General features: G+C 43.6%; 1 protein-coding gene across 1 annotated transcript in view; it reads left to right on the top strand.

The window, feature by feature from the left end:
• uqcc1 (ubiquinol-cytochrome c reductase complex assembly factor 1) overlaps positions 1-19,428 on the top strand; it is a 39,018-nt gene that overhangs the window by 17,352 nt on the left and 2,238 nt on the right. Inside the window, exons 6-8 of the mRNA XM_021609099.3 lie at positions 146-254; positions 10,086-10,163; positions 10,455-10,568. Of these exons, the coding sequence (XP_021464774.2) occupies positions 146-254; positions 10,086-10,163; positions 10,455-10,568 (301 nt within the window). The remainder of the gene's footprint in view (positions 1-145; positions 255-10,085; positions 10,164-10,454; positions 10,569-19,428) is intronic.

Genomic DNA, 19,428 nt, shown 5'->3' with positions numbered 1-19,428 from the left:
GCTGTAATGTAACAAAATGTGGGGAAGGGGTCTGAATACTTTCCAAATGTACTGTATAGTGTATCTCAAGTTCGGTATTGGCCCTTTAGGGTAAGAGGCTGTCCGTCCCTGTCAGATAAGGTGTTAACTCTGTTCTCCCCTGTAGGATTTGTCTGGTGAGGATTAGGCAAGAAGGCCGTGAGGGGAAGTACATGTGCCGCTACATCGTCCACTCAATGTGGGAGGACGTGGAGCAGAGGAGCAAGATCATGGGGGTAAGTCCCTCAAACTTCAACCTCATGTCTTTTCCAGTCTAAAACCTGGGACCACATCTATCAAGCATCTGAAAGTAGTAGTGCTGGTCTAGGATTAGGTTCCCTCTGTCCATGTAATCTTTTTTTATAATGACTTAAAAGGCAAAACTGATCCTATGATCAGACCGCTAATAATGGCTCAACTTAACCTTCTGATAGGATGGATGGAGTTTCTACCATTTTGTTTTCTCAATACCCATCCAGTAATGTCAGGTCAAGGTTACATGATGTTTTTCGTAGCAGAGAAAAAATTGGGATTCATTGCATATTGGACATCTCCATTGAATCAGTGTGCCCAAAGGGTACCACTGGGAGGGACAAACTTCTGCGTATTGCTTTTCAGATGTCAATGAATTCTACAAGATGCACATCTGTTGCAATAACAAAGCATCCTGTATTATCTATAGGCAGATATAGGGAACTGCCAAAATAATGGGAACACTTGAGTAAATTAGGGATACAAAGTATATTTAAAGCAGGTGCTTCCACGCAGGTTGTGCTTCCTGAGGTAATTAACTTCCCATCATGCTTAGGTTCAAGTATAAAAATGCTGGGCAGGCCAAAATTATTTTGGCTACCATGGCTATACCCCATAGGATGACAATGCCGCCTTCCACAGGGGCACGAGTGGTCACTGAATGGTTTGATGAGCATGAAAACAATATGCCATGGCCTTCTGTCACCAGATCTCAACCCAATTATTGAACACTTATGAGTTTCTCAGATGGCCCCTGAATGCTGTTGCATCCCTCCAATAGAGTTCCAGACACTTGTAGAATATACATTGCGTTCGGAAAGTATTCAGACCCCTTGACTTTTTCCACATTTTGTTACTTTACAGCCTTATTCTAAAATAGATTTTTTTTTTCCCTCGTCGATTTAATCAATCTAGACACTACCCCATAATGACAAAGTAAAAACAGGTTTTTAGACATTTTTGCAGAGTTAATACAAGTAGAAACCTGAGATCACATTTACATAAGTATTCGGATCCTTTACTCAGTACTTAGTTGAAGCACCTTTGGCAGCGATTATAGCCTCGAGTCTTCTTGGGTATGATGCTACAAGCTTGGCACACCTGTATTTGGGGGAGTTTCTCCCATTCTTCTCTGCAGTTCCTCTAGCGATGTCGCATTGGATAGGGAGCGTAGCTACACAGCTATTTTCAGGTCTCGAGGTGTATGATCGGGTTCAAGTCCTAGCTTTGACTCGGCCACTGAAGGACATTGAGACTTGTCCCGAAGCCACTCCTGCATTGTCTTGGCTTTGTGCTTAGGGCGTTGTCCTGTTGGAAGGTGAACCTTCACCCCAGTCTGAGCTCCTGAGTGCTCTGGTGCAGGTTTTCATCAAGGATCTCTCTGTACTTGCTCCATTCAGCTTTCCCTCAATCCTGACTAGTCTCCCTGTCGCTGAAAAACATCCCACAGCATGATGCTGCCACCACCATGCTTCAACGTAGTTATGGTGCCAGGTTTCCTCTAGATGTGATGCTTGGCATTCAGGCAAAATAGTTAAATCTTGGTTTCATCAGACCAGAGACTCTTGTTTCTCATAGTCAGTGTCCTTTAGGTACCTTTTGGCAAAATCCAAGTGGGCTGTCATGTGCCTTTTACTGAGGAGCGACTTCCGTCTGGCCACTCTACCATGAAGGCCTGATTTGGTGGAGTGCTGCAGAGATGGTAGTCCTTCTGGAGATTCTCCCATCTCCACAGAGGAATTCTGGAGCTCTGTCAGTGACCATCGGGTTCTTGGTCACCTCCCTGATCAAGGCCCTTCTCCCCCGATTGCTCAGTTTGGCCAGGCGGGCAGCTCTGGGACGAGTCTTGGTGGTTCCTACCTTCTTCCATTTAAGAATGATGGAGGCCACTGTGTTCTTGGGGACCTTCAATGCTGCAGAAATGTTTTGGTACCCTTCCCCAGATCTGTGCCTTGACACAATCCTGTCTCGGAGCTCTACGGATAATTCCTTCATCCTCAAGGCTTGGTTTTTGCACTGTGGGACCTTACACAGACAGGTGTGGGCCTTTCTAAATCATGTCCAATCAATTGAATTTCACCACAGGTTCACTCCAAGTTGGAGAAACATCTCAAGGATGTACCTGAGCTCAATTTCGAGTCTCATAGCAAAGGGTCTGAATACTTATGTAAATAAGGTATTTCTGTTTTTTGTTTTTTTACTGTTTTTGCTTTTTCTTCCAATTGGTGAGATATTGTGTAGATTGATTAAATATTTTTCCTTCTCAATCTTAGAACAAGGCTGTAACGTAACAAAATGTGGAAAAGGTAAGTGTCTGAATACTTTCCAAATGCACTGTATGCCTAGGTGCATCAACTGTTCTGTCTCTATACCTTTTCTTCCTCTATCTGCTGGTACAGCCACTTTCTTTCACTCAAAATGTCAAGCTTCTGCCTATAACCCTAGGAAACAGCAGACCCACTGCTGAGTGGCTTAGCAGTCTAAGGCTTGAGGTGTCTCTACAGACCTGGGTTCAATCCCTGCCGTGACCAGGAGACCCATGAAGCTGCACACAATTTGCCCAGTGTCGCCCGGGTTAGGGGAGGATTTGGCTGGATGACATTTCCTTGTCCCATCGCACTCTAGCGACTCATTGTGACGGGCCGGGCACCTGCAAGCTGACTTCGGTCGCCAGTTGGACGGTGTTTCCTCCGACACATTGGTGCGGCTGGCTACAGGGTTAAGTGAGCAGTGTATCAAGAAGCAGTGCAGCTTGGCAGGATCGTGTTTCTGAGGACACATGGCTCTCAACATTGCCTTTCCGAGTCGGTAGGGGAGTTGCAGCGATTAGACAAGACTAACTACCAATTGGATATCACGAAATTTGGGAGAAAACGGGTAAAAGTACTGCAAAAAAAATGACAGACCCTTTTTTTTTTCTTTCCAAAATACTAAAGTGTGCTGACTTACCAACTTTCTCTGCGTGATCTTCAACCTAACCGGTCAGGCTTCAAGACAGGTCACTCAACCGAGACTGCTGTCATCTGTGTCACGGAGGCTCTCCGCACTGCCAAAGCTAACTCTCTGTTCTCATCCTCCTAGACGTATCCGCTGCCAATTAGATCCTTTTCTCCACCCTTTCGGGGCTGGGCGTCTCAAGCTTTGTACACTCTTAGAATACATCCTACCTTGCAGGCTGCTCCTACCAGATGACGTGGAGAGGATCTGTGTCTGAAGCATGTACCCTCACTACTGGTGTCCCTCCAGGCTCAGTTCTAGGCCCTATTCTCTCTTCACACCAAGTCACTTGGCTCTTTCATGTCCTCACATAGGACAGACTATCATTGCTATGCGGATGACACTCATGATGACACTCAACGGATGACACGCATCTCTCCGTGCCTGCAGATATCTCGGCCCACCACCTCAAGCTCAACCTCAACAAGACTGAGCTGCTCTTCCTCCCGGAGAAAGCCTGCCCTCTCCATGACCTCTCCATCATGGTGACTACTCCAGTGTCCACTTCCCAGAGTGCAAAGAACATTGGCGTGACCCTGGACAACATCCTGCCGTTCTCTGCAAACATCAAAGCAGTGACTTGCTCCTGAAGGTTCATGCTCTACAACAGCTCCTATCGCACATAGGAAGCGGTGCAGGTCCTAATCCAGGCATTTGTCATCTCCTGTCTGGACTACTACAACTTGCTGTTGGCTGGGCTCCCCGCTTGTGTCATCAAACCCCTGCAACTTACCCAAAACGCCGCAGCCTGACTGGTGTTCAACCTTCCCAAGTTCTCCCATGTCACCCCGCTCCTCCTCATACTCAACTGGCTTCCAGTTGAACCTTGCATCCACTACAACACCGTGGTACTTGCCTAAGGGGCAGCGAGAGGAACTTCCCCTCCCTACCTTCAGGCTATGCTCAAACCCTACACTCCAACCCGAGTACTCTGTTCTGTAATTTCTGGTCTCTCTTACCCACACAGGAGGGTAGCTCCTACTCAGCTCAGTCAAAGCCCCAATGGTGCAACCAGCCCCCTGAAGCTAGGATGGCAGAGTCCCTGCAAATCTTCTGAAAACATCTAAACCCCCGCCACCCTGCATCCCACTGCTGGCTTGCTTCTCAAGCTTAGCAGGGTTGGTCCGGGTCAGTCCCTGGATGGGAGACCAGATGCTGCTGGAAGTGGTGTTGGAGGGCCAGTAAGAGGCACCCTTTTTCCTCTGGTCTAAAAACATATCCCAATGCCCCTGGGCAGTGATTGGGGACATTGCCCTGTGTAGGGTGCTGTCTTTCAGATGGGATGGTAAACTGGTATCCTGACTCTCTGTGGTCACTAAAGATCTCATGGCACTTATCGTAAGAGTAGGGGTGTTAATCCCTGTGTCCTGGCTAAATTCCCAATCTGGCCTTCATACCATCTTGGCCACCTAATCATCCCCAGTTTACAATTGGTGTTTTCATCCCCCCCCCTCTCCCCTGTAACTATTCCCCAGGATGTTGCTGTAAATGTGTTCTCAGTCAACTTACCTGGTAAAATAAGGCTTAAATAAAATAATTAGAGGAAAAATGTACTTACTATTTTAAGATGAATGCACTGTAAATTGCTTCGGATAAGATTGTCTGCTAAGTTACTAAAATTGAATGTGGTGGCCCAATGCCATATTTAAGCACTTTGTTTCCTTTATTTTTGCAGTTACCTGTAATAGCATACCAAGTCAAATGCTATTGGGTGCTGATGTTGCAGCCCCCGGTAGTGTCGCTATTAACATTACCAAAGCAGGGGCTTGAATAGTGTTTGAAGGGCTTTTTAAAGTTTCCGCTGTCATGATAAACTGTGAAAACAGTCAGTGCTTTACTCTGCCCCCCACCCCAAACTTTAAACGTGACTGTCATTCCTCATCTCTGAACCCTGACCCAGAAAAACACATTCTTATTTCATACCTGATTTACATATCTGGGAACTTGTTTAAAATGCAATACATTATCTTATGGGATAGATGACTTCTGTATAGCCTACTTTCATAGTGTTATTGCATATTTTTTATTTTACCTTTATTTAACTAGGCAAGTCAGTTAAGAACAAATTCTTATTTTCAATGACGGCCTAGGAACAGTGGGTTAACTGCCTGTTCAGGGGCAGAACGGCAGATTTGTACCTTGTCAGCTCGGGGGTTTGAACTTGCAACCTTCCGGTTACTAGTCCAACTCTCTAACCACTAGGCTATCCTGCCGCCCCTGAACCAGTTCTCTTGAACCAGACCAGCTTTGGCTGTCAGTCATGTCAACATGTATAGAGTTGGATGTTGGCCAACAGTTTCACCAGCTATATGCACAGTAGGAAAGTCAAAAGTCCTGTCCCCCACCGTCTATTCATTGTAAGGAATGATTTGCCTGGTTATCAAGTCAAGATTCCCCCTTGGAGCTTTAAGTAATACTTTTCTATAACTTTCATGTTGAAGTCTTCAAAATTGATTTATGGTTAACTTGTAATAGAGTGATGTCTGACAAATGAATACCTTCCTTGTAAAACAAATGTCAATGTCTCCCTTTTCAAAGGCCATGCCCTCGTATATCTTTTACTGCGCTCGCACTAACGTCTGAGGCCGCCGCTATCTTCGCCCATTTTCATGATTTCCTTCCGAGCAGACTGTAAATCAAGAAGGAAAGGTTTCAGCATTGGATTTTATAAGAATATCCTCACATTTTCAGGTGTCTAGGGAAAATGTATTCGGCCATTATCAGTATTATTTAGCCCAACTGAGACGGGCGAGCTGCTGGCAGCTATTTAGAGTAATCCTCTGTGAGTGGGCTAGCTTTTACAGGGCCCTGAATAATCACCACGACATACTGTAACCACCCCTATTAAATAGTTGGAATCAGCTGATCGAGCCATCCCGAAACATGAAGCATCTTTGTGTGTCCTGTGTATAGGAGTACAATATTGTAGTTCCATACCACGCCAGGAACACCTGAAGTCAGGTCACTGCTCTCCATGCTCCGGTCACCCAAACATGCCTCGTTAAAGCCGGTTTTCCATGGAGAATTTGGGCATCCGTTGGCGTGACCTCATTCTCGACAGTGGCGGGGGAATGAGAACCCAAGCTGTAAAGATTGATAATGACTACAGTAGCGGGGCCCTCGCTGTAAGCTCAGTCGTATACCGTCTCCCGAAGTTTAACCACTCCTGTGCCCTGGCAGCTCAAGCCCCACTTGGCACTGCTTCAACCTGGCCTCATTTTCCTGCTCCTCCACCCAACTGGCCTGAGGGCACCACCGGGGCAAGCCCATGTAACTTCAGAGGAGAGGGTTACTAAAATGAAGGGATCCCTTGTTCCCCACAGCATTAACGTGGCACTGAGCAGATGGCTCTGCGAGTGCATATTCTGTCTTTACCTGGACAATGGAGCTACAGACCAGTAAGGCTGACATACACAAGCTGTTTCATTTAAATACTACCCGCAAACCACCAGTCTCAACGTCAACAGTGAAGAGGCGACTCCAGGATGCTGACCTAGGCAGAGTTCCTCTGTCCTGTGTCCTTTTGCCCATCTTAATCTTTTATTTTTATTGGCCAATCTAAGAGATGGCTTTTTCTTTGCAACTCTGCCTAGAAGGCCAGCATCATGGAGCCGTCTCTTCACTGTTGACATTGAGACTGGTGTTTTGCGGGTACTATTTAATGAAGCTGCCAGTTGAGGACTTGTGAGATATCTAGTTCTCAAACTAGACATTCTAATGTATTGTCCTCTTGCTCAGTTGTGCGCCGGGGCCTCCCACTCTTCCTATTCTGGCTAGTGCCAGTTTGCACTGTTCTATGAAGGGAGTAGTACACAGCGCTGTACGAGATCTTCAGTTTCTTGGCAATTTCTCGCATGGAATAGCCTTAATTTCTCAGAACAAGAATAGACTGACGAGTTTCAGAAGAAAGTTCTTTGTTTCTGCCCATTTTGAGCCGGTAATCGAACCCACAAATGCTGATGCTCCAGATACTGAACTAATCTAAAGAAGGCCAGTTTTATTGCTTCTTTAATCAGACAACAGTTTTCAGCTGTGCTAACATAATTGCAAAAGGGTTTTCTACTGATCAATTAGCCTTTTAAAATTATAAACTTGGATTAGCTAACACAACGTGCCATTGAAACACGAGTGATGGTTGCTGATAATGGGCCTCTCTACGACTATGTAGCTATTTCATAAAAAATCTGCCGTTTCCAGCTACAATAGTCATTTACAACATTAACGAAGTCTACACTGTATTTCTGATCAATTTGATGTTATTTTAATGGATGAAAAATGTAATTTTCTTTCAAAAACATGGACATTTCTAAGTGACCCCAAACTTTTGAACTGGTGTGTGTGCCTTTTGGTAGGCCGTCATTGTAAATAAGAATTTGTTCTTAACTGACTAGTTAAATTAAAAAATCTGCAAATATAGTAGCTTAAGTTTCAGATGAGGCATAAGGAAGGTCATTGGTATATAAACTCAGCAAAAAAAGAAACGTCCCTTTTTCAGGACCCTGTCTTTCAACGATAATTCGTAAAATTCCAAATAACTTCACAGATCTTCATTGTAAAGGGTTTAAACACTGTTTCCCATGCTTGTTCAATGAACCATAAACAATTAATGAACATGCACCTGTGGAACAGTCGTTAAGACACTAACAGCTTACAGAGACGGTAGGCAATTAAAGTCACAGTTATGAAAACTTAGGACACTAAAGAGGCCCTTCTACTGACTCCAAAAGAAGATGCCCAGGGTCCCTGCTCATTTGTGTGAACATGCCTTAGGCATGCTGCAAGGAGGCATGAGGACTGCAGATGTGGCCAGGGCAATAAATTACAATATCCGTACTATGAGACGCCTAAGACAGCGCTACAGGGAGACAGGACGGACAGCTGATCATCCTTGCAATGGCAGACCACGTCTAACAACACCTGCACAGGATTGGTACATCTGAACATCACACCTGCGGGACAGGTACAGGATGGCAACAACAACAGCCTGAGTTATACCAGGAACGCACAATCCCTCTATCAGTGATCAGACTGTCCGCGAGAGGCTGGACTGAGGGCTTGTAGGCCTGTTGTAAGGCAGGTCCTCACCAGACATTACCGGCAACAATGTCGCCTATGGGCACAAACCCACTGATGCTGGATCAGACAGGACTGGCAAAAAGTGCTCTTCACTGACGAGCCGCTGTTTTGTCTCACCAGGGGGGTGAACGGATTCGAGTTTATCGTCGACGGAATGAGCGTTGCACCGAGGCCTGTACTCTGGAGCGGGATCGATTTGGAGGTGGAGGGTCTGTCATGGTCTGGGGCTGTGTCACAGCATCATCGGACTGAGCTTGTTATCATTGCAGGCAATCTCAATGCTGTGCGTTACAGGGAAGACCTCCTCCCTCATGTGCTACCCTTCCTGCAGGCTCATCCTGACATGACCCTCTAGCATGACAATGCCACCACGCACAAAACAAACAGTATGGCTGATTTCCTGAAAGACAGGAATGTCAATGTTCTGACATGGCCAGCAACGAGCCCAGATCTCAATCCCATTGAGCACGTCTTGGATTGGAGGTTGAGGGCTAGGGCCATTCCCCCCAGAAATGTCCGGGAACTTGCAGGTGCCTTGGTGGAAGAATGGGGTAACATCTCACAGCAAGAGCTGGCAAATCTGGTGCAGTCCACGAGGAGGAGATGCACTGCAGTACTTGTTGCAGCTGGTGGCCACACCAGATACTGACTGTTACTCTTTGTTTTGACCCCCCCCCCCTTTGTTCAGAGACACATTATTCAATTTCTATTAGTCACATGTCTGTGGAACTTGTTCAGTTTATGTATCAGTTGTTGTATCTAATGTTCATACAAATATTTATGAACAAGTTTGCTGATAATAAATGCAGTTGACAGTGACAACTTTTGCTGAGTTTAGTAAAGAAGTGGCCCAAGGCGGCTGCCTAGCAGTATTCTACAGTTTAAAGCATGAGGGGAAGAAAATGTGGAAACCCTTAAACTGATTTTTAATAAATGAGATCACTTTTTTTTTTTTAAATGAATCCAAAAACACCAGAGATTGCAGCATGTATGTTACTGTGGAGAATTGCACAGAGCAGAGGTTAAGGACTCATACTTGCCTTTTAGGCCTTGTTGTAATTGTTTTAAGTGGGAGTTCTACTCCGGTCTTATCACGCCTGCTTCAAATTGACCTATTTTCAATGCGTGTCTCATCACACCTGAAATGTGAAGTTGGGCGTGTTGAACCGGTAAAACTAGGTCCTCGTCTATTGAGTTCTCAAACCGCTTCCAGGTTAGTGTTTTTCAAGCTGCTGAGTTTGTATGGAAGAATCCTAGAGGTGACCTCTGATTTCATTCTTGTCATAGCCTATTGAGTTCTGTGTTTTACTCCCCTAGTCTATTACAATGCATTCATTATCTAAACTCCCTGAGTGTTGTTAGTGTCCTTAGTGTACCTAATACAGCACACATGCTTACATACAGTACTGTATCTGTGTATTTATGTAAGGATAGTTTACTCCACCTGCTGGACACACTCATTGAGTAGCCACAAAGATCCCCTACTCTCAACCTAGTCCAGCACTATAAACTGGCTCCAACAGCTCAAGGAAAAGGTTATTTATATTTCAGGAGGGGAAAGTGTGTGTGTGCGTGCATGCGCTTGATGTGGAAAATGTGACCAAATTTGAGGAACTCAAGCAAAGCTGTAGTATTGGGACTGTTTACCCAAAATAGTGTTAATAACAACTTAGGTCCTTGCTTTCCAGCTGGCTAACCCACATCCCTCCATCCTCCTTCCCTTCTCTCTTTCGCCCGTCTAGATTGATGCCATTCACCGGAAGGAAAGCATGAGGGCTATGACAGAGACTTTCTATGCTGCTATTTTTGGATATGATGAGGTAAGACCCCGCTTTGACCATTAGAGTTATCTTTGCCTCAGCTGTGGCAGATAGTATAAAACACAACACACACTGGAAATGATGACTGGGAATGGAAGGGGCCCCAGAGACCAAGCCTGCTTGGGAACAGGTCCGCAGTTAGCATTTCGTGGTGCTGTTCTAGCCTGACTGGCGGAACGGTCCTGCAGGATCCACTGTGTTCGGTCTGGTCCAGTCCTCAGTGCTATTTGACAACGCAGTGATGGAAGGTGACAACCATGATTCACCTCCTCTGTGTTGTTGCATTTGAAGGGAATCCTTTCGGACGATGGGGTGCTGGCGGCCGCCCTGTGGAGGAACATGTTCAACCGCCAGTGCGAGGACCCCAGGCAGCTGGAGCTCATGGTGGAGTACGTCCGTAAACAGGTGAGAAAGGAAGACGACCCTCTATATAACCACAGATGGGATACTTGGACCCTAGTCCTCAGTGGTTCCCCAAATAAAGAGAACCAATGTTTCTGGCCTCAGTTTTCTGCCTGCACGCAAAAAGAATCTGCCCTGACTTCAGGTTTGGAAAGACGTGGGGACCACCAGATGTTTCACAATGTTGTTGTAGCCCTGAACTAGCTCACCTAATCCACCTATTCAAGGGTTTGATGATTAGTTGATTTAAATCAGGTGTGCTAGTTCTGGAATAGTTCAAAAACATGGAATGGCTGGGATTCCTTAGGAAATATTTGAAAAGGGCACTCTGGGGAGCCTAGTTTATATTCATTTTAGTTAGTTTAAATAACTACAAATAATTAAAACTAGGCTCTCCAGAGTGGAATTTGAAGACAATTATTCACAAAAAAAGATTAACATTTTGTCATGTTAAAACTGACACCGGCATGTTCCACACCTTATGCCAGGTTCGGCAATTTACCTGTCTAACATCAGCTCGCTTGTGCTGAGGTGGGAGGGTGCCAATATGCACAACTAAGGATATTTAAGACTGACCAAAAGCAGGTTTATGGGGAACGAGATTGGTTATGGCATTGATTTTGACAGCAGAGAGGCACACAGTACTGTAGCCTTATGTAGGCTTACATCACCAATGTTTTATTAAAATAAAAACTTTCTAAATGTAATCCGTGAGTGACAGTTGCCATGGAAAAATATTGCGATACTGATATCTTCCCAGCCCTAGTTACTATACAGAAATATAAAAGCAACATGTTGTCTTGGTCCTTAGTGTTGGTCCCATGTTTCATCAACTGAAATACAAGACCACAAAATGCTAATTTCTGTCAGATTTTGTGCAGAAATGTGTTTACATCCCTGTTAGTGAGCATTTTTCCTTTGCCAAGACAATCCATCCACCTGACAGGTGTGGCATAGAAGAAGCTGATGAAACAGTGTGATCATTACACAGGTGCACCTTGTGTTGGGGACAATAAGGCCACTCTAAAATAAGCAGTTTTGTCACACACTTTAGTTTTGAGGGAGCATGCAATTGGTATGCTGACTGCAGGAATGTCCACCAGAGCTGTTGTCAGATCATTTTATGTTAATTTCTCTACCACAAGTCACCTCCACCTCATTTTAGAGAATTTGGAAGTACGTCCAACTGGCCTCAACTGCAGATCATGTGTAACCACGCCAGCCCTGGACCTCCAAACCTGGCATCTTCACCTGAGGGATGGTCTGAGATGAGCCACCTGGACAGCTGATAACTGTGGGTCTACACAACCAAAGAATTACTGCTCAAACTGTCAGAAACCATCTCGGGGAACCTCATCTGCATGCTCGTCGTCCTCACCAGGGTCTTGACCCGACTGCAGCTTGGCGTCGTAACCAACTTCAGTGGGAAAATTCTCACCTTCGATGGCCACTGGCATGCTGGAGAAGTGTGCTCTTCATGGATGAATCCTGGTTTCAACTGTACCGGCAGATGGCAGGCGCAGACAGCCATGGCGTCGTGTGGGCGAGCAGTTTGGTGTGCCCCATGGTAGTGGGGTTATGGTATGGGCAGGCATAAGCTACAGACAACGAACACAATTGCGATTTAATCAATGGCAAATTGAATGCACAGATACCGTGTTGAGATCCTGAGGCTCATTGTTGTGCCATTCATCCACCACCATCACCTCCTGTTTCAGCATGATAATGCACGGCCCAAGGATCTGTACACAATTCCTGGAAGCTGAAAATGTCTAAGTTCTTTCATGACCTGCATTGATTATGTTTGGGATGCTCTGAATCGTCGTGTACGACAGCATGTTCCAGTTCCCGCCAGTACCTAGAAACTTTTCACAGCCGTTAGTGAGACAATATTCCACAGGCCACAATCAACCGCCTGATCAACTCTATGAGAAGGAGATGTATCGAGCTGCATGAGGCAAATGGTGGTCACACTGACTTTTAAAAAAAATGTTTAAAGGTGTCTGTGACCAACTGTTATTCCCAGTCATGTGAAATCCATAGATTAGGGCCAAATGTATTTATTTAAATTGACTGATCTTCCTTAACTGTAACTCAATAAAATCTTTGAAATTGTTGCATTTGTTTTTATTCAGTGTCATTTATTTAACTATTATTAAAAGTAATGTCATTATCATTAGTATGCTTAGTGTACAGTGGTTCCTCCTTTAAAAGTTGTGAGTTTACGCCGCGGGATTTAGAGGTAATTTGTGGTTTAGTACGATACCCTGTATCACCACTTCATTGCTCCAGACCAGCGCAAGGGGGAGTTAGAGCACCGATTTATGCTTTTGGGTCCTACTAACAATGAGTGGATGGCATAAACCTAAATAGAAACTGATAATTGTGCACAACTTCAGTAATACTTACTAAAACTGTTGTTACACTCAGGGTTTTATTGTGTTAGGATTATTTATTTATTTATTATTTTGCTCATATTGTAGGCCACTCCTGACCGGTCACGTTGTACAGCGCCTGGGTGGCGCAAAGGTCTAAGACACTGTATAGCAGTGCAAGCTGTGTTGTTAAAGATGCTGGTTCAATACCCATGACGGCCTCGACTTGGAGACCCATGAGATTACATGTTTTTTTTCCCCTCTAAAAACAAATTAGTAACAATGTCTCACCCCATGTTCAAGAATGGCCTTTTCTCGCTCATTTTACTTTATTTCAAAACAAAATAATCTCAAATATTTAAGGGGCATTGCACTAATAATGGCGCTGACTAGGGAAATGTTCCCACTGTTCTGTTCTTAGTGTCAGTCTGCAGGTTCAAACTAAAACAATGTAACTAATAATGGCATCTTTATGCTTTCATTAATAAAATAATTATAAAAATACTCTTTCAAAATGCAAATGTTGATTTAGTTATGGATCCGTAACGAATTACTATGGGAATAAATATCACTGAATTACAGAAATATCCTCCAATCCTCTGTAATTATTGGTGGAGAGTCACGTCATATTTTTTGATATACTGTAGGCCTACCGTAGGCGACATGAGTCTCAATAGTGTTGAGTAATGTGCTGTTACAAGTAGTGTAGGTCTTATTTAATTAAAGAGCATATTGAAGTTAGAAGCAATAGGATTTGAAGCAAAAGCCTACAACTCTCTTTTAGCACAGTTTCGCACTGCTCTGAGACAAGCATGGGGGCTGGTCTTGATAAATCAATGAGATTTTTATTTTCACTTCATCTCCGTTTGGGTATTGGTTAGACTAGAATAAAAAAAAATTAGGGTGCAGAAATGTTATGCTCTTAGTGTAATCTTTTATTTAACTAGGCAAGTCCGTTAAAAACAAATTCTAATTTACAAGGACAGCCTACTACTTCCTCCCCGTCGGGGAATTGAACACCGGTCTCCTGCGCGCCCTGCCCGCAATTGGATTGAGATCTGGGCCCTTCGCTGGCCATGGCAGAACATGGACATTCCGTTCTTTCAGGAAATCACGCACAGAATGAGCGGTATGGCTGGTGACATTGTCATGCTGGAGGGTCATGTCAGGATGAGCCTACAGGAAGGGTACCACATGAGGGAGGAGGATGTTTTCCCTGTAATGCGCAGTGTTGAGATTGCCTGCACTGACAACAAGCTCAGTCCGATGATGCTGTGACACACTGCCCCAGACCATGACGGACCCTCCACCTCTAAATTGCTCTCGCTCCAGAGTACAGGCCAAGTCTATATTATGGCAAGAACAGCTCAAATAAGCAAATAGAAACGACAGTCTATCTGGAAAAATGTCAAATGCAGTTGCAAAAACTATCAAGCGCTATGATGAAACTGGCTCTCATGATGACTGCCACAGGAAAGAAAGACCCAGAGTTACATCTGCTGCAGAGGATAAGTTCAGTTACCAGCCTCAGAAATTTTAGCCCAAATAAATGCTTCACGGAGTTCAAGTAACAGACACATCTCAACATCAACTGTTAAGAGGAGAGTGCGTGAATCAGGCCTTCATGGACGAATTGCTGCAAAGAAACCACTAAAAGGACACCGATATGAAGAAGACTTTCTTGCGCCAAGAAACATAAGCAGTGGACATTTGTCCGGTGGAAATATGTCCTTTGGTCTGATGAGTCCAAATTTTAGATTTTTGGTTCCAACCGCTGTTTCTTTGTGAGACGCAGAGGAGGTGAACGGATGATCTCCGCGTGTGTGGTTCCCAACGTGAAGCATGGAGGATGTGGTGCGGGGGTGTTTTGCTGGTGACACTGTCTGATTTTATTTAGAATTCAAGGCACACTTAACCAGCATGGCTACCACCGCATTCTGCAGCGATATGCCATCCCATCTGGTTTGCGCTTAGTCCCACTATAATTTGTTTCTCAACAGGACGACCCAAAAAACACCTCCATGCTGTGTAAGGGCTATTTGCCCAAGAAGGAGAGTGATGGAGTGCTGCATCAGACGACCTGGCCTCCAAAATCACCAGACCTCAACACAATTGATATGGTTTGGGATGAGTTGGACCACAAAGTGAAGGAAAATCAGCCAACAACAACAACTGTTGGGAAAGCATTCCAGGTGAAGCTGGTTGAGAGAAAGCCAAAAGTGTGCAAGGCAAAGGGTGGCTACTTTGAAGAATCTCACATTTCTAGTTATTTCATAGTTTTGATGTATTCAATATTATTCTACAATGCAGAAAATAGTAAAAAATAAAAAATAAAAAAAACCTGGACTGTAGTTGATTTGGTTAAAACATATAGCATGTCTCTATATATGGGGGGAAAAAAACATTTTTTTAAAAATTTCAATCAATCAATCAGAAGTCTGTCGACCAAGATTTTTTTTTTTTTTTTTAGTCGGGGGCTTCCCTAGTGGCAACTTGGAGACATCAAATTAGACCTCTCAGTCAAACCTTTTTTTTCCAATCTTGCACCTACTCCAAAATGTCCAGTGTATTTTCAGATTTCGTTGTTGACAAATTCTGTGGAAACTACAGTAAATGTAAAATACAGTAGTTTAACATAAGTAAAAGAATACTTTGAAGTACTACTTAAATTGTGTTTTGGGGTGTCTACAGTACTATTTATATTTTTGACCACTTTTACCCCACTATGTTCCTAAAGAAAATGTACATTTTCCCTGGCACATTTTGAATGCTTTAGCAGGACAAGGAAATGTCCAAATCACGCACTTATCAAAAGAACGCAGTCATCACTACTACCTTTGGTGTTGCTTGAGATAAGGAATTTGTCATTATTTCTAGCGTTTACTTTTGACGCTTAAGTATATTTAAAACCCGATACTTTTACTCGTATTTTACTGGGTGACTTTTACTTGTCATTTTCTTTTAAGTTATTTTTATTTTACTTGGGTACTTTTTCCACCACTGGTAAAATGCACAAAATCAAGTCTGTTTGGATTCAAGTCTTATCAGGTGAGCTTTTGTCCTCACCTTTTAGTCTAACAATCTCCTAAATGTTTTCTTTCTATTGCTACCATGGTCATACATAATGCTTTTTATAGTTGTAAATGTTTCTAAACAGAACATTTGGCCATATCCATATAGGCCTATTTCTACGAGTTTAAAGGATTAGCGTTTGACCGTTTTCCTCTACCCAAGCCTGCATGGCGACAGTGAAACTTATGTTAGTACAAAAACATATGAAAGTGGCGTTGGGAACATGTGACTACGGTGACGGCCACTCCACTGGCACCCCCCTTGGTCCTGTAGTCCTGAGTTATTGGTGTGTACGTTGTCCAGGGCCTGACCCACTCCTGCCTGCATGCATTAAAGGTGTCCTCGCATCACTGCACACAGAGACAGGGCCCTGCTCTAGGGCCATGCCACAGGTTGCAGTTAGCTAGCCTACATTACAGGCACTGCCAGGAATTTATGAGACGAGGGGGGACTTTTCAAGAGGGGAAAAAACAAAAGATACTGTTTTTCTGAGCTCGCAGGGATTTCAAGAGCGTAGTCGAGCTCTTGGCCCTAGGCCCCTTCCCCAGCGACAAAGTCACGTACAGTGGTGGCTCGCTACACTGGCATTGCCACTGCATCGTTACACACACTAGTTACTTTCATAAAATGCTCCTTCCATGAGCTCAAGCCACTTAATTAAAGATTCAATATGTAACTTTTTGGGTGACCCTACCAAATTCACATAGAAATTTGAGTTATACAGTGCATTCGGAAACTATTCAGACCCCTTGACTTTTTCCAGGTTTTGTTATGTTACAGCCTTATTCTAAAATTGATTAAATTGTTTATTTTCCCTCAGTTTACACACACTACCCTATAATGACAAAGCAAAAACATAACTTTTATTTTTAAGGTCTCTCCAGAGATGTTTGATCAGGTTTAAGTCTGAGCTCTGGCTGGGCCACTCAAGGAATTGAGGCTTGTCCCGAAGCCACTCCTGCGTGGTCTTGGCTGTGTACTTAGGGTCGTTGTTCTGTTGGAAGGTGAACCTTCACCCCAGTCTGAGGTCCTGAGCGAACTGGACCAGGTTTTCATCAAGGATCTCTCTACTTTGCTCTGTTCATCTTTCCCTCGATCCTGACTAGTTTCCCAGTCCCTGTCGCTGAAAAACATCCCCACAGCATGATGCTGCCACCATCATGCTTCATCATAGGGATGGTGCCAGGTTTCCTCCAGACATGACGCTTGGCATTCAGGCAAAATAGTTTAATCTTGATTTCATCAGACCAGAGAATCTTGTTTCTCATGGTCTGAGAGTCCTTTAGGTGCCTTTTTAGCAGGCTGTCATGTGCCTTTTACTGAGGAGTGGCTTTTGTCTGGCGGCCACTTAACCATAAAGGCCTGATTGGTGGAGTGCTGCACAGATGGTTGTCCTTTTGGAAGAGTCTCCCATCTCCACAGAGGAACTCTGGAGCTCTGTCAGAGTGACCATCACCTCCCTGACCAAGGCCCTTCTCCCCCGATTGCTCAGTTTGGTCGGGCGGCCAGCCCTAGAAAGATTATTGGTGGTTCCAAACTTCTTCCGTTTAACAATGATGGAGGCCGCTGTGCTCTTGGGGACCTTCAATGCTGCAGAACATTTTTGGTACCCTCCCCAGATCTGTGCCTCGACGCAATCTTGTATCTGAGCTTTACAGACAATTCCTTCAACCTCATAGCTTGGTTTTTGCGCTAAAAGTAATTTAATTTGTTTTAAAATACATCTAACGTAACAAAATGTGGAAAAAGGAAGGGGTCTCAATACTTTCCGAATGAACTGTCGATCTGTCATTCCCATTAAAGGCAAGTCTAAGAAGCGGTAGATAAGTTCTGTGTGTGCGATTTCTATACTTCTCATTTAAGTTTTGGTTTTGCGTCTTTTACTTAGTTTGATTACCAGCTGAAAATAAAATATTTCTGGTAATTGAAAAGGTACATCATAGCGGTGTGGATGGGGGAAATTAGGTAAAATCATGACGTCAATGATCTTCAGGTTGGAGCTCTAGAAAGAGGCCAGTGATTCCGAGTTGGATGACACTACAAATGTACTTTCCCCAGTCAGAGCTCGTTAATGGCACGCTAATTACAGAAAATAGCTTACGGTTGTGAGTGTGACGAAATAAAAGCAGGGCATTGTACCTGAGAATTGTTGTATTTGGACTGTCTCGTTTGCCTATAGTTATCCTAATTTGACTTTGGTGCAGGTCATGTTGTTCTTCACATTACCGTCTCTGGTAAACACACACTATCAAATAAAATCTAAGTTTATTTGTCACATGCACAGGATACAGAAGGTGTTAACGGTTCATTTAAATTATTACTTGCATAATGCATGTGGCTAGCTAGCTAAACAATTAGCCATAATACCAACTCATAACATTAGTACCATGCATGAATCTGTATGTAGCTAAATCTAACCAACTAGGTTCAATGTTAGCTAGCAATGCAAATGTATTTCTGAGATACAAATAATATTACTACACAGATCATACACAACATTAGCTAGCTAACAGTATGCTTTAACTGGCATTGAAAACAACTTTCTGACAAAATTCAAAACAAATATCTGAAAATGTAGCTTGCTAAACTCTTACCCGTATACATGGATGAACGCTTCTCACTCTGTCATGGATGCCATAGTTGCCGTTAGTTTGAAGATGTAATCCGAAGACAGGTGTTTTATACAACAGCCTTCTGACTCTTTTCAACTCCCTCGGTTGAAAACTTATTCCGTGACAACACGCCGTTTCTTCCCCATCACTGTCATCAGAAGACTACAATGTCTGGTTCAGTTACAATATCAGGTATTTCCTCATCTGATACATTTGCAGTGTCCGAGAGAGTCAGCATGGCACGATTGTCCTACAGAAAGTAATCATCACAACCTTTTTCCCTCTGATCTTGACTTTGTCGATAACACGTCAAAGCTAGCGGGAAGATTCTTGCCATTTTTCGTGGCTAAACCAACTAGGCTTGAAATGTAACAATTGTATTTACAGATGGCATACTAGTTTGTTATTAAGGCACATAAGTTCACATGTTCCAGAAGACATTTCTGCAAAAAAAAACGCATTTTGATTTAAATAATAAAATGCCTCTCCTGTGAAGTAGTGACGTGTGACATACGCCTAGCTTCTTGAAACGGGTCACAATTTACAGCACTTGTTGAGTTTTTGTCCAACACAAAATACTATGTTGAGAAAAATACTTGTAGGTTGCTTTGGTTTGGTTCACCATGTCAATATTCCACAAACTATCATTGACAATTCAGTACATAATAAAAATACACTACTCAAAAAAAATAAAGGGAACACTAAAATAACACATCCTAGATCTGAATGATTGAAATATTCTTATTAAATACTTTTTTCTTTACATAGTTGAATGTGCTGACAACAAAATCACACAAAAATGAT

This window comes from Oncorhynchus mykiss, chromosome 7, assembly GCF_057628025.1.
Source record: "Oncorhynchus mykiss isolate SJ-2025 chromosome 7, ASM5762802v1, whole genome shotgun sequence".
NCBI classification, from domain to species: domain Eukaryota; kingdom Metazoa; phylum Chordata; class Actinopteri; order Salmoniformes; family Salmonidae; genus Oncorhynchus; species Oncorhynchus mykiss.
This window is presented reverse-complemented; position numbering and strand designations above follow the sequence as displayed.